Source organism: Zootoca vivipara, chromosome 12 (genome assembly GCF_965207765.1).
Source record: "Zootoca vivipara chromosome 12, rZooViv2.hap1.1, whole genome shotgun sequence".
Classification (NCBI taxonomy): Eukaryota; Metazoa; Chordata; class Lepidosauria; order Squamata; family Lacertidae; genus Zootoca; species Zootoca vivipara.
In genome coordinates this window covers 33,055,190-33,074,297 of record NC_142595.1, presented here as the reverse complement: position 1 = coordinate 33,074,297, position 19,108 = coordinate 33,055,190, and the positions used below count along the sequence as shown (strand labels likewise).

The 19,108-nt window shown below is 41.9% G+C and overlaps 2 protein-coding genes across 2 annotated transcripts; both read right to left on the bottom strand.

The window, feature by feature from the left end:
• LOC118095475 (vomeronasal type-2 receptor 26-like) lies at positions 1 to 2,172 on the bottom strand. The gene is made up of 2 exons (XM_088655977.1): positions 2,064 to 2,172; positions 1 to 902 (listed from the first exon to the last, which is right to left on the bottom strand). The coding sequence occupies exon 2, from the start codon at positions 898 to 900 to the stop codon at positions 1 to 3; it is 900 nt and encodes a 299-aa protein (XP_088512103.1). The 5' UTR covers positions 901 to 902; positions 2,064 to 2,172.
• Positions 2,173 to 13,065: 10,893 nt separating this feature from the next.
• On the bottom strand, positions 13,066 to 14,452 carry LOC118095474 (vomeronasal type-2 receptor 26-like). The gene is made up of 2 exons (XM_060281238.2): positions 14,344 to 14,452; positions 13,066 to 13,967 (listed from the first exon to the last, which is right to left on the bottom strand). Exons 1-2 carry the CDS (start codon positions 14,348 to 14,350, stop codon positions 13,066 to 13,068), a joined length of 909 nt encoding a protein of 302 aa, XP_060137221.2. The 5' UTR covers positions 14,351 to 14,452.
• Positions 14,453 to 19,108: the final 4,656 nt, after the last annotated feature.

Sequence of the window (19,108 nt, the reverse complement as noted above, 5' to 3'; positions counted from 1 at the left end):
TCATTTTTTAATTCTTATTAGCTGTTTCCTGCTATTTAGCTCAGGTCTCAACAAAATAATATAGCATTTGGGGGCAAAGATGCAACTCAGCAATCCAGCACCAGAGGCTAAGATAGAGAAGATCTCCACAGCAACCATGTATTTCCCCTTGGCACTCACGTAGGATGGAATAAAAGACAACCAAACACTGCAAAAGACCAACATGCTGAAAGTGATGAGCTTGGCTTCATTGAAACTGTCTGGCAACTTCCTGGCAAGAAAAGCTACAGTGAAACTCACAATTGCCAGGAAGCCCATGTAGCCAAGAACACAGTAAAACATAGTCACAGACCCCTCGTTACATTCTAGTATAATAAGTTCAGTCATTGAGTGCATGTCAATGTCTAGGAATGGGGGAGATGTTGCCAGCCAGACAATACATATGCCTATTTGAAGAAGGGAGCATGAAAAAACAATGGAACTGGTCACTCCTTTCCCCACCCACTTCCTCATTCTGGATCCTGGTTTGGTGGTCATGAAAGCCAGAACCACAGTGATGGTTTTTGCCAGCACACAGGAAAGAGCAACTGAGAAGATGATTCCAAAAGCAGTTTGCCGAAGGAGACACGTCACATTCTCAGGTTGGCCAATGAACAATAATGCACAAAGGAAGCAGAGCAGAAGGTTGATGAGGAGAATGTAGGTGAGGATTCGGTTGTTGGCTTTGACAATGGGTGTGTTGTGGTTCTTCAGAAATGTTAGCAATACCAGTGCTGTGATCAAAGCAAAGAAAAGAGCAAGGAAGGCTAAACTGATGCCCAAAGGTTCTGCATAAGACAAGAAGTTTATGTCCTTGGGAATACACACATCTTGGTTCTCGCTAGGATAATTTTCATCTGAGCATTTATTGCAGTCATTCATATCTGGAAAAAAAAGGATGTGACCTGATGATCTGAGCTAATATATTTGTCATCAATTTCAACAGCATGCTGTGACTTCTCTCCTTACACAGATCCTTTGAAATAAGATTAAACAGTCAATGTGGTGTGAAGGGGTGAGTATGACGTCTTAAGCATTACATGGATCTAAAGTAGCATCTGACTGGGATGAAGAATGCAGCAATGAAAATGATGTCATAAGCTTTCTGGGATCAAAAACATATGCTAAATGTGGTAGTAATGTTATTCTCTAGGAAACAGCAATAGCTGTTTCAATAATCATTAAATAACTAAAACATTAAAAAAATTAGCACTTGGAGCTGCATAATTTAATGTGCATATTCCTCTGGATTACAGCCATTATGCATTATAATTCAGTAGTCTTTGTGTTTGATCCAGGCTAATTTAAGTAGGCTTACATGTACAGTACAGTATTTGAGAGCAATTTGTCAGACATGACTTAATTTAAATACCATCAAGTTTATTATTACAGCCATAGGCCCATAGCTATGTAACAATACAGCATTCATCATACAACTAACAAAACAATTAAGGAGCAAACAAATTAATTAAAATTGAGATTAAGATTAATTCAATTAAAACATCCAAATTCAATAAAATCCAAATCATCCAAACCATAATTCAGCTTCTACCAAATAAAATTGTAAACCAAATAAAATTGTAACAATTTAAATACCATTTATTCCTTTTATCTTTTTTTTGCTTCCTTCAATTTGATTATTTCTTGATCCAGTCCTGCCAACTTTTCATCAATTTGATCTGTTTGTTCCCTGCTTTCATTTTCTATGTCGTATTTCTGTGGTCCATCATCTGGCTCATTTCCTTTATTTTCTACATCTTCATCAAATATTATTCTGACCATTTTTAATTGTTCAGCCATCAACTGCTGAACAATATCAGCAGTTATTGGTTACTCCAAAAGTACCTTTACTATACTGGATATTTTCAATAATCTGGTTATTATTAGCCTTTCAGTCCTCCTTAATGCATCCTCCATAGGATCAAAGTCCTGAGCTTCCTCAACAGTGACTGTTATCTCAAACCAAATTATTTTTCCTCACGGTTTACAATAACCACACCACTTACCATATATTTCAAAGGAAACTAAATACAACTAACTCTTACCCTCTTTGTTTGAAATCTTCCCCTCTGGACATGGGATGCAATTGTAGCAGCAATATGGCTCCCCCTCCTTCACTTTCTTGCTAGATCCAGGTTGACAACTCACAGTACATACAGAATGAGGCTGAGTCTAATACATAAAGACCAGAATAATGATAAGAAGAACAATGATTAATTCGGGAATGCTTCTGGTTGTGGGCCATTTTGTATGGGGAGAGGGAGAATTACCTGGTATGATGTACCAGACATTGATAAAGCAACTTTACTTGGGCATTAGGAGAAAGTGCTGATAATATCACAAATCTATTTATTTCAACTAGACAAAGCATTTCCACACACTAAACACTTGTAAGAATTACTTTTGGGGACTGATATTGAGGTTTTTTGGGTAGTACTCTATATGATCAAGGTCACAAACTACAGTACAAGAAAGCAAGCACAATATAATTGTACACATATAACCCTTTAACACCTCAGGACTGCAATTCCTCAGGGACTGCCTCTCTCCATATGAACCTGTGATTGGCCAACCTTTTTGTATCAATCCAAACACATTAATAGACATTAAACTTCTTTCAATGAAAAACCAGTTTTTCATAGGTGTGTGTGTGATTGTCAAATTAAAGAAGTTTTAGAGGTCAAAGAAGTTTTAGAGGTCAAAGAAGTTTTAGAGGTCAAATGATCAGTGCTCATTTAGAATAAGAATTCTTCAAAATAGCTGACACAAGGGTCCTACCTGGTTAAACCAGCTGTGCCACATTATGGCATCTTCATCAATGATAAAAGCTTTGCCTGGAGGAGCCTGTGAATCCATCCTTCCAACCCTCACTCTAGTAAGAGAGTGGTTGGATGAAATAATCCAGTTGACAACATCCAAGCCAAACGCTACCTCACCATTTTCACTGAAGGAGACCTCATCCCCTGCAGTGTTGTTAAAGGAGACACTTCTCAGAAAGTAGTGGAGCTAGACAGAAAGAAGATGAAAGGAGCCATTCATAGAAAACTGCACTTTGATCTTTCATACAATGATCAGATGTAGGGATGGTAAACTTGTTGCTCTGAAGGGATATTGACACAAAGGAAAACATTAAAGCCTCATCTAATAATGAGCAAAGTCCCACACTAATGGTGGATGGCAAGAGAGGGCTTGTCCTCACTTCCACTTATTCCATACCTAGAAATCACAGACTAGAGTGGTCTTCTGCTTGCCCCATGCTTTCTAGTCGAGAGTGGTGATACTTGCTGTGAGAAAGGGTTTGGAGGATGTGGCGCTCTTAAAAGAATATTGCAGGTGTCTCTGGCCATTATTACTGTCTCCTGGTTGTGATTAGAATGGCATCACATAAAAGCTTTGATCAACTCGAATAAAATATTGTGGGGACCAAGGTAAGCCCCACCCCACATAATCGATCACATGATGCAGTGCACACACACTATTTGAATGGGAATGCTCATAAACTTTGTGGGGCCCCAGTCACCTCACATATTTTATTGTGGGGACCAAAACTCCACAACCCTAGGAGTTGGCTCCTGTGGTTCAACTCTTTACCTTCCAGAACGGTTGGCTCCAATTCTTCTGTTTCCTTCCGTGCACCAGCCCTCTGTGTCTAAGCCTACCTGGAGACATCGCATGTAAAGCATGGGCCACAGCATAAACAGCATTGTAGATACTATAGCTATGACCTGTCATGCTCATTTCAAAAAAATCCGCAGGAAGGCTCTCCAGCTTCTCTTCCCCAGTGCAAATATCCCCTTCCATTTTATTATTCATGGAATCTGGGAATTCACAGCCAAAGGCCTGTTGCCAGAAGTCCTTGATAAAACCATCTCCATCTGTAATGGATGGATTTCGGCTCTTGACATATTGATGAAATCCTTCTAGGTCATTCAAATGAATTGCAAATGATAAGGTGCCATTGAACATATCTAAATTCAAATTCCTTTGAATGGTATATGCAATGAACATCATCTGGGTTGTTGTTATCCATACTATTCCTTTTACATTCATAGCCACTTGTGTAATGTCTTTTAAATATGGAAGCCACCTAAAAAATGCCATTGAGTAAGATTCTCCATAGAGCACCACGACGTTAGCTTTGCTAGCCATTATTTCATCATGTACTTTTGCCCCTTGTTCAACAATATTATATAATTTACTGGCAAAACTAACTTTTGGGATTCTTCCTAGAAAAGCAAAGCAGATACCACTCTTTGTAAACATAGGGAGTACAGTTTGAACAAATCTTTCTCCGTTGTCGTTATCCATCACAAGGACCCCAATCCATGTCCATCTGAAATGCAGAAGCAAAGATAGGATCCCTGCAAACTGTTGGTGTTCCTGGGGGGCCATCTGGTAGAAGAAATATCCTGGGATTTTATCACTCATCACTGGAGCAGGCCCATATGTGAGCTAAAGAGAGATCAGAGAAAGGTGATATAGATCCTATCATTTATAGCAGATTCAACTATTTACAGCCACTCACACACATTATTTCAGGAATTGTTTTCTAGTCTGATATCCAATTTAGTTAATCTCTCAGAGATTAGCAGGTGATTAACAGGATTTAAGTTTCAGTGAATAGAGATAATGCTGGTAAAATTTCGATCTTTATACCCCTTTCTTCATAACTCAGGTTGGGAATCTTTCTTACTGCAAAGAAAATGAGAGCTTTGCTATTTAGGGGGTGCTGAAGCTTTTCTGATGTTGGCTCCATTTTTTTAAGGCAATATCTGGTGGTTGCCACATGAATGAAGCTGAAGGGTCGGCCCTGAATTCAGTAGAACTGGAGTCTAATGTGTGTTGGGCAACTCCCCAAACAAATCTCTTTGTTACAGGTAGGTAGCCGTGTTGGTCTGAGTCGAAGCAAAATAAAAAAAAAATTCCTTCAGTAGCACCTTAAAGACCAACTAAGTTTTTATTTTGGTATGAGCTTTCATGTGCATGCACACTTCTTCAGATACACTTGAAACAGAAGAGTCAGACCCTTATGTATATACAGAGGGTGGGTGGGTGGGTGGGAATGGGTGATGGGCTGATGGGAGTGGTAAACCTGTAGATGGCTGTTAACAACTGCTGATGACTGCAATTGGTCCTGCGGGGAAAAAGCAAGGGCTGAGTCGCTAAAGAAAGCTTGATCATGCATAATGAGATAAGAATCCAATGTCTTTGTTCATCCCAGGTGGCTCCATGGTTTTAAGCTTGGTAATGAGTTCCAATTCAGCAACTTCTCTTTCCAGTCTGTTCCTGAAAATTTTCTGTAATAAAACAGCTGCTTTGAGATCTTGTATAGAATGTCCTGGGAGATTGAAGTGTTCTCCTACTGGTTTCTCTGTCTTGTGGTTCCTGATGTCAGATTTATGTCCATTTATCCTTTGGTGTAGGGTTTGGCCTGTTTGTCCAATATAGAGAGCTGAAGGGCACTGTTGGCATTTGATGGCATACACAATGTTAGAAGATGAGCAATTAAATAGTCCTGAGATGGTATGTTGGATGTTGTTGGGGCCAGTAATGATGTTGTCCGGGTGTATGTGGCAGCAAAATTGGCATCTGGGTTTATTGCAGGCTCTGGTACCAGTGTCCATGTTAAGTCTGGTGGTTGCATAGCTGCCAAGTTTTCCCTTTTCTCGCGAGGAAGCCTATTCAGCATAATGGAAAATCCCTTAAAAAAAGGGATAACTTGGCAGCTATGGGTGGTTGTATTATTGTGGATGAGGAGTTGTTTAAGATTGGGTGGCTGTCTGTAGGCAATGAAAGGTCTTCCTCCCAGAGCTTGAGAAAGGGAGCTGTCATTGTCCAGGAGAGGCTGTAGATCTCTGATGATGCGTTGTACTGTTTTAACTTGGGAGCTGTATGTGATGACTAGTGGTGTTCTGTTATTTTCTCTTTTGGGTCTGTCTTGCAGCAGGTTCTCTCTAGGTATCAGTCTGACTCTGTTGATCTGTTGTTTAACTTCATCAGGTGGATATTTTAGTTCTAAAAAGGTTTGCTGTAGATCTCTTAGGTGAGATTCTCTGTCTGTAGAGTTGGAACAGATGCGGTTGTAACGTAGGTCCTGGCTGTATACGATGGATTGTTTGGTATGTTTGGGATGGTAGCTAGAAGCATGTAGATATGCTTGTCGGTCAGTTGGTTTTCTGTATAAGGTGGTGTCTATACGTCCATCCTGTATTTTTATAGTAGTGTCCAAAAAATGTATTTCATTGTTCTCCCTCTCGCTTCCTATCACCACTCCCCTTCATGTTATGAAATCAGGGCAGCTGGAGAGATATATTAGAAGTGCATTCTTGGCACCTGCAACCACTCTAGCTCGGTAGTTTTTAAAAAGCAAATTACATATTTGGGTAGGTGGGAGGAGATCTGAATCAGAAAAGTGACATACTGTATAATTGGTAGGGGTTGTTTAACCCTATCATTGCACTGTGTTCCCATTCCAAAATTAATGCACACCAAAATCTTGCATTGGGGAAAAACAAAGCAAAGGAAAGCAAGATGCCAAGTTTAGATTGGGACCATAGTGGATATGTATGTGCAAGGAGTTAAAGCCTCCCTACCCTTCAAACCAAGGAACTGATCCAGATTAGCTGCCACAAGTGCAAATTACATCAGAATGTCTATCATATTTACCTAGAAAGCTAATCATGCAATTTCTATTCATGTAGTTGTTATCCTGACTGATTTGGATCTCACATGTATCTTAAGTTACCCTATTTTTGGTGGGTTATGTCAGGGAAAGTCACGGTACATTTTATAATGTGGGGTTCATTCCTAGACCTAGATATGTTCAGTCTGGGACTGGAATCAACTCAGAAATGCAGAATTTATTCAGAAGATACACCAGTGATTATTATAAGGTATTCAACATGAAAAACATGAAACAAAACACATTAACTTGGAGCATAAAAATTCTGAATAAGATGCTTATGGGAACATGGTCTGTGACACTGCAGAGGTGGTGTAAATTTTCAAATCCATGGCTACTTATATAAATTTTAATATCAAAAATAATTTATCTCTCTACTTTGCCCCAAAGGAGCCTAGGATACAAAACCCACAAACAGTAAAACACCTAAAAAAAGTTCTAAAAACAATTCCAATACAGATGCTGGCAGCGTAACATCTACTGAAAAGGTTTGTGTGATGAGGATTGCCTTAGGCACTGAAACGGCAACAGGGACTGTTTCTGCCTAATGTTTAATGCTCCTTCAGGGGAAGAATAACCTGAACCAAAGCAGGCAATAGATCAATTATCTGGACTTGGGGACCCCTCCCCAAGGTGCCTCCATCTCGCTAGGATTCAGAATCAGCTTGTTAGCCCTCATCTAGTGCACCATTGAGTCTGGGCTTGCACAATATCTAATGATTTAATATTGCAGTGAAATAGCTTACTGATGACTTCAAGCCTAAAGCTCCCAATGGCAACACTCAATGGCTTCATAGAGGTGTTAAATGACATGCTGCGTTTGATGGTGCCCTGTGGCACCCCTCACAGATTGAGAAGGACCACATGGTTAATGATATGAAAGGTCATTGAGAAATCAAGTCAGTCACAGTCTCCTATCAACTCCCCATAAATATCATCCATCAGGACAACCAAAGATGACTCAGTTCCATAACCTGACCTGAACCCAGATTGAAACTGGTCAAGATAATTGTTTTTATGGAACAGTACTTGCAACTGTTGCACATCAAACCTTTCAATCAGCTTCCTTAAAATGTGATTTGTGCAACTTTGAGCTGTTTGTAACAAACCAATGAACATCAAAAACTGTCTTATATTAAAGACCAACTAGCAGTTTGAGTTCTGTATACCAATTATATTTTACGAACTTCCTGTTCCCAATCCCATTTTCTTCCCTCATTTATGAACTTAGGGCTTTTCTTAATCTGGGTATAAGAATGAAATAACAAGTTTTGATCAGATTATTCCTAATGCATCCATTTTGCTTCCAATGCACAAAATAAAATCTCAAGGAATAAAAGATGTATGGAAAGAGTATTGGATTCTCATGGAGAAGTGTTCTACCTGTGGAATCTTATAGATATGTGAGATGGTTGCCACATGAAGGGAGATCTCGGTGTCAAGTCCCCCAATGACAGCTGTCAGATTATTCTGGATACCACATATATAATTTGGGGCAAATTTCTCCAGTGTGGATAAAAGCAGCATTGTGGCATGATAGGTCTTCCTTGCATTATCATTGCTGTCATAGATGTGGAAGCCTAAGGTGTAGTTGGGTAAGATGTGAGGGTTTTCGTTGATCTCCTTTACTGCAAATGCCAAGGCCAGGATGTGCTGGTAACACTTAGGCATCACCCTAGAACAAGAGTTGCAATCCTTATCAAAATGATATAGGTATTTCATACTGCTATGTCCCTTACATTTAAACTCAGAATTTAAACATTTCAGTCTTATGTGGCCCACACAAGGACCATAAAATGAAGCTTTCCTATTAATTCTACCTGTTGCAGAAAGATTATAAGAATGAACCGCTCAAAGGTACACAAATTTCAGGCACATAAATATACATTCCTCCCAATAAAGTGCTATTCATTCCCCCATGGAGCAACAGGATTTTTTTTTTCAATCAGTAATCTATTAATTGCCTTAATTTAACAGCACAATCCTCTGTATCTTCAGTCAGAAATGGATTTGAAGGGAGTTATTCTCAAATAAGTGTGTATAGGTTTGTAGCCTCAGCAGGTGTTCTGAGGCTGCTGTTCTAGGACTGTTCATTCCAGTAACAAAATAACAAATAATAATAATAATAATAATAATAATAATAATAATAATAATAAGTTCTTACACAAGCTCTTCATACAACTCCGGTGGGGCTTGTTCAGTGAAGGTTGCTGGACTGGAGAGGAAGCCACCATGAGAAGCAATGCCGCCAATGATAAAATCTCCTGACTGATGGAACTTATGAAGTGGCTGATGTATATACTGAACCCTGCAATTTTCTATGTGGACCTGACATAACTTTGGTGTAAATATTGCTAGCAGCAAGACACCAAAAAAGACCATCTTCCATATAAGGGCACATCTACATTCTACCACATATTCATCTAATCTCTTCCACAGCACTGCCATCATATTATATTATATTACATTGCAACTGTCTAACCTGAAAGGTAGTTTGGTTTTGGGAGAGGTGGGAATCTAGCACATCCAGAATCACAGAATTGTACCCCTTACCATTTGTTCATGTTCATGGATATATTTATGACATCCTCCACCAGCTATTTTTGTGTTTTTCCAGGGCCACTGAAAGTACACCAAGGATTTGTGAGGCAGCAGAGTTAATTACAGACCTTTTGATCATCAAACAGGAAGGTAATTATTAAGACAAAATGCTGGGTTCCCTGGACAATAGCTGGAGAATATTTATAACTCTCATTTTAAATCTCCTTTCCTTAGATTATATGGGAATAGTAGTGGAGAGGGGAATTTTGAAGTTAGGAACTCATCATAACAGCCCCGGCAGCCAAAGGAGACTCTAAAACAGGCATCCCCAAACTTCGGCCCTCCAGATGTTTTGGACTACAATTCCCATCTTCCCCGACCACTGGTCCTGTTAGCTAGGGATCATGGGAGTTGTAGGCCAAAACATCTGGAGGGCCGCAGTTTGGGGATGCCTGCTCTAAAATGTAAAGTGCTGTACAGTATATACGTAGCATGTTGGAATTAGGCCATGGAAATCTGGGTTCAGATCTGTGTTCAGACACATGGCATGACAGCAATTCTATGTTATTTGAGAGAGAGTTCCATTGAACTCTGGACTTACGGTATTAACTCAGCATAGTTTTACTTTAAGAAAAGATATTCAGTGAGCTAAAAGAAAACCTTTTGCTTTTAATTAAAAGGACAAAAAGAGGGAGGAGACTGGGAGGAGGAGGTGTCAGACGTCAAAGAAGTAACAGGCTTTAGTGAGCAATCAGAGTCAGTGGCAGAGAAAAGTGCAGAATCAGAAGCTGAAGCTGAAGCAGGAGAAGAGGAAGGCAAAACAGCAGAAATGTGTCAGGCTGGTGAAGAAGCCAGGTGTATTCACTGGCAGAGGAACAGGGGTGCAGAGGGAGTGGACCGCCCCCGGCACCACTATTCCAGTAGGGTGCCATCACGGTGGCCGCCCCAGACACGTGCCATGCAACCCCCTTGCTCGCCGGGCACCACGCCCCCACAGGTAGCGCACCACGCCCCCAGAATGCACACCACGCCCCTGAGGGTGCCAGACACTCCCCCGCCTGCTCTCTGCCCCAAGTAGCGGAGCATGCAGCGTCGCCACTGGGTGAATTCCCCTCCTGCAGCTAAAAGTCCCTCCCCTACCCGCTAATCTCTTTGGACCAGAAGAGGTGTAAAGAGGGAGGAGCAGAGACCTAATGAGAAGAGTTGCTGTGCTCATTAGGCATGACACTTCTTAGCAGACGTTATTGCTTCTAATAATGAGTTAACTTCACTTACTTTGTGTGATTTATTCTTGACACCCGCTCCTGACAGTCCACCATTTCCCAAGCGAGTCCATTCTGCTGTCTAACAACACTTACTGTCAGAGAGGTATTCCTAATGTGTAGTCAGAATCCCCTTTTTTGTAACTTGAGGCCATTGGTTCAGGTCCTACCCTCCAGCGTAGGAGAAAACATGCTTGCTCTGCCCCCCCCCCCCGTGCCTATGCCCGGCACAACCCTGCTCAAGCATCCACCTGGAAGCTGGAAAATGGATAAGCGCCTAATGCCTGGACCAAAGCCTACCTACATCTGTAATCAATAAAACTTGTGGCCAATTTTAAATTTCAAAATGCTATGATGTGCACTTTGCTTACATCTGTTGTTGGTATTGCCTTTCACCACCAGGGGCGAGTAGGTCCGCAAAAAGAATTGCAGCTGTAGCGCATATTGGTTGTCTCTAGCTAAGAACAATCAGGCTATGGGGTACATGTTAGGTAAAGGTAAAGAGATCCCTGACCATTAGGTCCAGTCGTGACCGACTCTGGGATTGCAGTGCTCATCTCATGTTATTGGCCGATGGAGCCGGTGTACAGCTTCCGGGTCATGTGGCCAGCATGACAAAGCCGCTTCTGGCGAACCAGAGCAGCACACGGAAACGCCGTATACCTTCCCGCTTGGAGCAGTGCCTATTTATCTACAGGGATTCGAACTGCCTACCTTCTGATCAGCAAGCCCTAGGCTCTGTGGTTTAATCACATGTTAGGAGGGCACCAATTATCAGTCAAGGAGTGTTTTAATAATTTATTTAACAGAAATGGTATATTGTTTAAGTGTAAATAAAACCTAAGCAGTTTACAGAGACTCTAACACAAATAACACAGCCAAAGGTCTGAAGTGGAGAGTCAACTTGTGCTCCATGATTGGACAAGGCTTCCCACTGTAGACAGAGACTGCAAACTCAGAGAGGGCTACAAATGACCCCAAGGTGCCATCTGCACTTGACTTGTGGTCTGTGGAGAGGCTAAATCTGATAGTGCCTGTTATTTCCAGAATTGTGGGGAGTGGAGGTTGCGGCCTGGTGTGGCCATGGTGGGATGTGGGCTATTCCTATTTCTCAGCTACATTACAGTGGGAAGGGTCATTGTTGTGGTTGAACTGGACTAGATGGGCTTTTGATCTGATTGACCAGAGTTCCTTATAACTTTGCATGGTATAACAAAGAAGATGGGTGTTGCATGATTTCAATTCCCTTCCTCCAAATTCTCAAATCCTAGAAATGGAAATCCTGGTTTGTTTGGCTTTTATATCAAATATCACTTCACAAAACCTGCTTCCTGATCCCTCTGGGTTTTCTCTCGGTAGAGAATGATGCCAACCACCAATCAGGTGGTGTTGGTGATCAAAATGAATAGTCAAATCAAGATGGTTCTCCCTACATTGAGCCTCATGCTTTAACTGAGGAGCACAGATGAAACACACAGGCAACAAAAGAGACCACTTATTTCCATAAGAAAAGAAAAATGAGGAGCAAAGGAAATGGTTCAAAGGGGTTATCCTAATTCCATTTACCTGGGAATAAGTCCCGTTGATGTAAGTAAGTCAATGGGAATTACTTCTGATCAGACAGAATTAGCATTGAAGACTTAGAGCATATTGACTGTCTCGAGCAATAAAGAATCAAGATATGAGACACATGTCAGGAGAGAGACGATATTGTAAATAAAACTTCCACTCAGTTTACTTATAAAATAACATATACATTAACATTGTAAATAAAATTCAAGGTAAAAAAATGATGTATTTTTTAAACTAGCAAAAGATAAATGAAGTCAACAGTTACAAATGTTCCCCATAACCTAGTATTACAGATTAAAATGCAAAAAATATGTAAATAATATGTATTGCAAAGCCATTTACATTTCTGTTTACATATACAGGATACAGGATTTTTATTTAAAAACCACACTTTTTTTAGCAAACAAAGGTGAAAAATACTAAGCATGTCGGTGGTCGAATAAGTGGGTGGACCCACTTGAGAGTCTGTTTTCAATGGATTGCTTTAATAACTCACATGTGAAGAAATATAGAAGACGGAGCCAAATCACACTGCAAAGCCCCACCCTCTCAGGTTCATACAATGCACCATAGTAAGCTTGATAGTAAGGGAGGCAACTAGGGCACCATGACATGAAAAGGCTCCCCACTGCACATACAATAAATTAACATCAAGAAGGACTGCAAATGAGCCAAAGGTGATGTACTGGAGTGGGCACACTTGAATATGTTCCTCTCCCTACTTTTTTTTTTGTGTGTGACTTGGAGTAGATGGCTCTTTGGCATTTTCCACCACAACTTGTGTTATGTTTGCATGGAATTAGAAGACTGTAGACTCGATTCTATTCCCCAAACACATTCCTCAACTGGGAGAGACTGAAGTCTTCTAGATAAGATTTCTGCTAAGCTGCTGAAGATAAAGGAACTACAAATATTGTACTGTACACAAACATCCATAAAACACATCAGCACAAATCAACATTCTATAACAAAGAACTCACAATTAAAACTTCATCCTTTTCTTCTGATTAGTTGTTCCCTGCTGTTCAGCTGAGGCTGCAACAAAAGAATATGACACTTTGGGGAAAAGATGCAACCAAACAAGCCAGCACTGGAAGCTAAGACAGAGAAGATCTCCACGGCTACCATATATTTCCCTTTAGTGCTCAAGTAACTAGGAACAAAAGAAAACCAAACACTACAAAAGACCAACATGCTGAAAGTGATGAACTTGGCTTCATTGAAACTGTCTGGCAACTTCCTGGCAAGGAAAGCCACAGTCAAACTTACAATTGCCAGGCAGCCCAAGTAGATGAGGACACAGTAAAACATAGTCACAGACCCCTCATTACATTCTAGTATAATTTCTTCACCCATTGAGTGCATGTCAATATCTGGGAATGGGGGAGAGGTTGCCAGCCACACAATACAAATGCATGTTTGAATAAGGGAACAGGAAAGAACAATGGAATAGGCCAGTCTTTTCCCCACCCACTTCCTCATCCTGGACCCTGGATTGGTAGCCATGAAAGCCAGAACCACCGTGATAGTCTTTGCTAGCACACAAGAAACAGCCACAGAGAAGATAATGCTGAAAGCAGTTTGTCGGAGGAGACATGTTACATTCTCTGGTTGGCCAATGAATAATAAAGCACAAAGAAAACAGAGCTGTAGGGAGCTGAGGAGAGTGTAGGTGACGTTGCGGTTGTTGGCTTTGACAATGGGAGTGTTGTGGTTCCTCAGAAATATTCCCAGCACCAGTGCTGCAATTGAAGCCAAGGAAACAGCAATGAATGCCAAACTAATGCCCAAAGGCTCTTCATAAGACAAGAAGGTTATATCCTTCGGAATGCATGTATCTTGCCTCTTGCTAGGATAGTTTTCATCTGAGCATTTATAACAGTCATTCATATCTGGAGAAAGAAAGATGTTTATTTCAACATCATGCCATAATTGCTGTCATTTCACATATCCATTAAAATCCAGTGAAACTCTCAGTGTTGATACTATAAAGTGTTTAGGGGTTCGATGGATATAAAGTAGCATCAGAGTGGAAATAGGAATGCTGCATTGAAAATGATGTGGTCATGCATTTGGGGCTAAATGTGGCATCAATGTTTTGATAACATCTCAATAAGATTCTAAACATTCCTCTGGATAACAGAACACAGCAGCCTTTGTGTTTGACCCAGAATAACTTAAGCAAACGTACACCACTTGCATTTATTTCAATTGGAGCTGAGGGTAAGTAATGGCAAGTGGATCCAGCCCTCTATGTCTATTGCTTACCTTCCATGTTTGAAATCTTCCCGTCTGGGCATGGGATGCAATCGTAGCAACAAAATGGTTCCCCTTCCTTCACTTTCTTGCTAGATCCAAGCTGGCATCTCACAGTACATACAGAATGTGGCTGAGTCTGATCCATAATGAAAGAGCATAATGAAAACAAAAGAAATAATTATTAGGAAATATTTGGTATGATGTAGAAGAGCATTATGATAAAAAATAATAATATTAGGAAATCTTTCTGGTTCTAGGTACTTTTGTGTGGGGAGTAGGAGAAGCTATTTGGTATGATACAGAAGATATTTATTCAAACTAGAGAAAGCATTGCCGTTCACGCAATGCCAGTACAAACACCTTCTATTTTTCAATGACATGGAGGTGTTTGGGCAGATCACTGTATAAGCAACTGCACACACTTCAGTGGGTGTGTATGATTTTCAAAGGAAAGCAGTTTGAGAAATCTGGACAGATCCCCAGTGCTCATTCAATACTGGAACTCATTTGAAACAGGAGATACTTGGAGCCTACTTGGTTAAACCAGCTGTGCCATGTTATGGCATCTTCATGAAGGGTAAATGCACGATCTGGAGAAGCCTTTGGGTCCATCCTTCCAACTCTCACTCTATGAAAGGATTGGTTGGAGGAAAAAATCCAGTTGATAATGTCCAAGCCACTTAGTACCTCCCTATCCTGGTTGAAGGAGACCTCATCTCCCGCAGTGTTGTTAAATGCGATACTTCTCAAAAAGTGGTGGAGCTAGATTGGAAAAAAGAAAGCAAAGACAGGAGTTTAGTGAAGACTGCCTTTTGATCTTTCAGACAAAGATCTATTGTAGAGATGGTGACACTTCTTCCTGTAAAGGCATGTCAACACACAGGAAACTCTTTTTCATTTAATGTTGAGTGGTGATCCAGAGTCAATGAAAGATGGTGATTGAGCCTGATCTGGTGGATTTTCCAATAAATTTTCTCCAGCACACATCCTGCTTTCTTGTTATTTTTGTCCGTCTCTACTCTCTCAGGAGTGGTGTGGGATCACTTGCTCTGATGAAGCTTTTGTGGAATTGGGGGTGCTAAGAGAGTGGTACAGATTCCTCTGGCTGCCATCACTGCTTCCTGGTTTTAATTGGAGTCACATCTGAATTGATTGTGTGTAAACTCACAACCCCAGCCCACCATGGACATTTTCTGCTTGAATAAACTCATTGACCTTTCCCCCTTACAACTGTGAAGTACCATCATTGTTCAGCTAAAATTTGCAAACATTTCAACATTTCATACTAACTGCAAAGTATAGCTACAACACTAGTTTCCCTTTTCTCATAGCTGCCAAGTTTTCGCTTTTCTCGCGAGGAAGCCTATTCAGCGTAAGGGAAAATCCCTGTAAAAAAGGGATAACTTGGCAGCTATGCCTTTTCTCACACCCATGCTGAAAGCTGTACATCCAGGCAGCAAAGAGCAGAGCACTGAGGAACCCCAGATGTTGGGAGGAAGAAACATGCAGAAAAAGCTTTCAACAACCTATCATGGGCTTTCTTACGGAATGTCATTGAAGCAACCTCGATGGGAGAACAATTCACAAGGGTTATTATGGCCATATATGAGAAACAACTTGCCAGCTTAATTATTAATGGTGGCAAAACAGAGAATATAATAATTGAGAAAGGAACAAGACAGGGCTGTCCCTTATCCCCTTTACTATTTATATCAATTCTAGAGGTGCTAAACTTAGAGATTAAAAAAGAAGAAAATATAAAAGGGATTACAATAGGTGAAAAAGCTTTTAAATTAAAGGCGTTTCCTGATATCATTTTGACAGTTGAAGGTCCAGAAACGAGTATCCCTAGAGCAGTGGAAAAGATAACGGAATTCAGTAATGTATCCGGATTCAAACAAAAGGACCTGCAAGAAGTGACTGGACTAAAAATTGTAAAAAAGGCAAAATATTTAGGAATATAACTAACAATGAAAAATATCAATCTTTTTGATAATAATTACAACAAAATTTGGAAAGAGATTTAAAATGATTTTAGGAGTTGGAGCAAATTAAAGTTGTCATTCTGGGGAAGAATCTCAACAATAAAGATGAATGTACTCCCCAAGATGATATCCCTCTTCCAGATGACTCCTATTATAGTATGGCCAACTTGCTTTGAAGAAGGGAGAAAAGATTTAGTAAAATATCTTTGGCAGGGCAAGAAACCCTGTATAAAATATAAGTTGCTAACAAAAGACAAGGGGAAATTCGCCTTACCGAATTTAAAATTGCATTATGAAGCAGAATGTTTAAATTGGCTAAAAGATTGGATAACTCTAGAAAGAACAGATATTTTAGATTTAATAATAATAATAATCATCATCATCATCATAATTTTATTTATACCCCGCCCTTCCCAGTCAAGACCAGGTTCAGGGCGGCTAACAACAAGAATATCAAAGCAAGCATAAAAGAAATAATTCAATTAAAATGCAGATTAAATACAATGTTAAAATTCAATTTTAAAATTAGGAATCTACAAGTGCAACCTCATTTAAATATCTGTAGGATAAAGCCTTAGGGGAGGGGAACACCGGAGTCAGACTGAGTCAGTCCACAGACCAAGCGGAACAGCTCTGTCTTGCAGGCCCTACGAAAAGATGACAACTCCCACTGGGCCCTAGTCTCCTGAGAGAGAGCGTTCCACCAGGTCGGGGCTAGTACTGAGAAGGCCCTGGTCCTGGTCGAGGCCAGTCTAACCACCTTGTGACTCGGTGTCAGGAGTATGGGCAGGAGTTGGGCTCTGGGGCCTGTAGTGCTTTGCAGGACTGGGGCCTGCCTCAGCTTGTGCTGGAGAAGCAAGGAGTGGTCACTCAGGTGAGGCCACTTGATACCTCACTGCACCTGGTGGCAGGAGCTGGGAGGGATAAAAGCCCAGCATTTCCCTCCAGCTCTTGGCCACAGCAACACTATCCCTGCCTGGTTGCATCTGGCCTCTTGATTCTTGCTCCTTGGACCCATGCCTTGCCGACACCTTGATTCTTGCTCCGTGGACCCTTGCCTTGCCGATGCCTTGATTCTTGCTCCTTGGACCCTTGCCTTGCCGACACCTTGATTCTTGCTCCTTGGACCCATGCCTTGCCGACGCCTTGATTCTTGCTCCTTGGACCCCTGCCTTGCCGACGTCTTGATTCTTGCTCCTTGGACCCTTGCCTTGCCGACGCCTTGATTCTTGCTCCTTGGACTCATGCCTTGCCGACGCCTTGATTCTTGCTCCTTGGACCCTTGCCTTGCCGACGTCTTGATTCTTGCTCCGTGGATCCTTGCCTTGACGACGTCTTGATTCTTGCTCCGTGGACCCTTGCCTTGCCGATGCCTTGATTCTTGCTCCTTGGACCCTTGCCTTGCCGATGCCTTGATTCTTGCTCCTTGGACCCTTGCCTTGCCGACATCTTGATTCTTGCTCTGTTGATCCTTGCCTTGACGACGCCTTGATTCTTGCTCCGTGGACCCTTGCCTTGCCGACATCTTGACCCTCGACCCTTGTACCTTCGCCTTGCTTCTTGTTCCTTGAACCTTCACCTTGCTTCTTGTTCCTTGAACCTTCGCCTTGCTTCTTGTTCCTTGAACCCTCGCCTTGCTTCTTGTTCCTTGAACCTTCGCCGTGCTTCTTGTTCCTTGACCCTTCGCCTTGCTCCTTGGACCTTCGCCTTGCCGACGCCTTGCTCCTTGACTCCCAGACCTTCGCCTCTGCCTTGCTCCTTGACCCTGCGACTGCCTGCTGCTGGACCCTCAGCCCTGCACCTGTTCCTGCTTCTACACCACCATCTTGCCTCTGGTCCTGACGCCCGCCGACCGGACCGTGACACTTGGAATCTCCAGTATGTTATTATTTGTGGACCTTAATGTCCTCTGCGAGGCATACTGGGAGAGGTGGTCCTGTAGGTATGAGGGTCCGAAGCCGCATAGGGCTTTAAAGGTCAAAACCAGCACCTTAAACCTGACCCTGTACTCCACCAGGAGCCAGTGCAGCTGGTAAAGCACTGGATGAATGAGATCTCGCAGTGAGGACCCCGTAAGGAGTCTCGCCACAGCATTCTGCACCCGCTGGAGTTTCTGGGTCAGTTTCAAGGGCAGCCCCACTTAGAGTGAGTTACAATAATCAAGGCTGGAGGTGACCATCGCATGGATCACTGTGGCCAGGTCAGGCTGAGAAAAGTAGGGGACCAACTGCTTAATGCGGCGGAGATGGAAAAATGCCAACTTGGCTGTGGTTGCAACCTGCGCCTCCATGGAAAGGGAGACATCCAAGGTTACACCCAAGCTCTTGACAGAAGGGGCTGACACTAATTGAGCCCTAGAGAAAGATGGAAGTTGCCCCCCCCCCCGCCCCATGTCATCCCGACCCAACCAGAGGACCTCTGTCTTCAAAGGATTTAGCTTCAGCCGACTCCCACGTAGCCATCCAGCCACAGCTTCCAAGCACTTGGTCAGTGTGTCTGGGGTTGAGGCAGGACGACCATCCATCAACAGATAAATCTGGGTGTCATCAGCATATTGATGACAACCCAGCCCAAAACTCCGGACAATCTGGGCGAGAGGGCGCATGAAGATATTTAGAAAGCTACAACAATAGATTCGGCTGGCACACCTATTTAGGCTACAATAAAATCAAGGTCCATAAAGATTTTAACAATCATTATAAGAAATGCCCTATTTAAAGTATGGCTAAAGAACCAACTATTTCTGGAACCATTGACACCTTGGTGGTTGTTGCCGCTTGAAGCGCATG

Coding starts and splice junctions, on each gene's coding strand:
- LOC118095475 (XM_088655977.1), bottom strand. CDS start 900: ATGAATGACTGCAATAAATGCTCAGATGAAAATTATCCTAGCGAGAAC.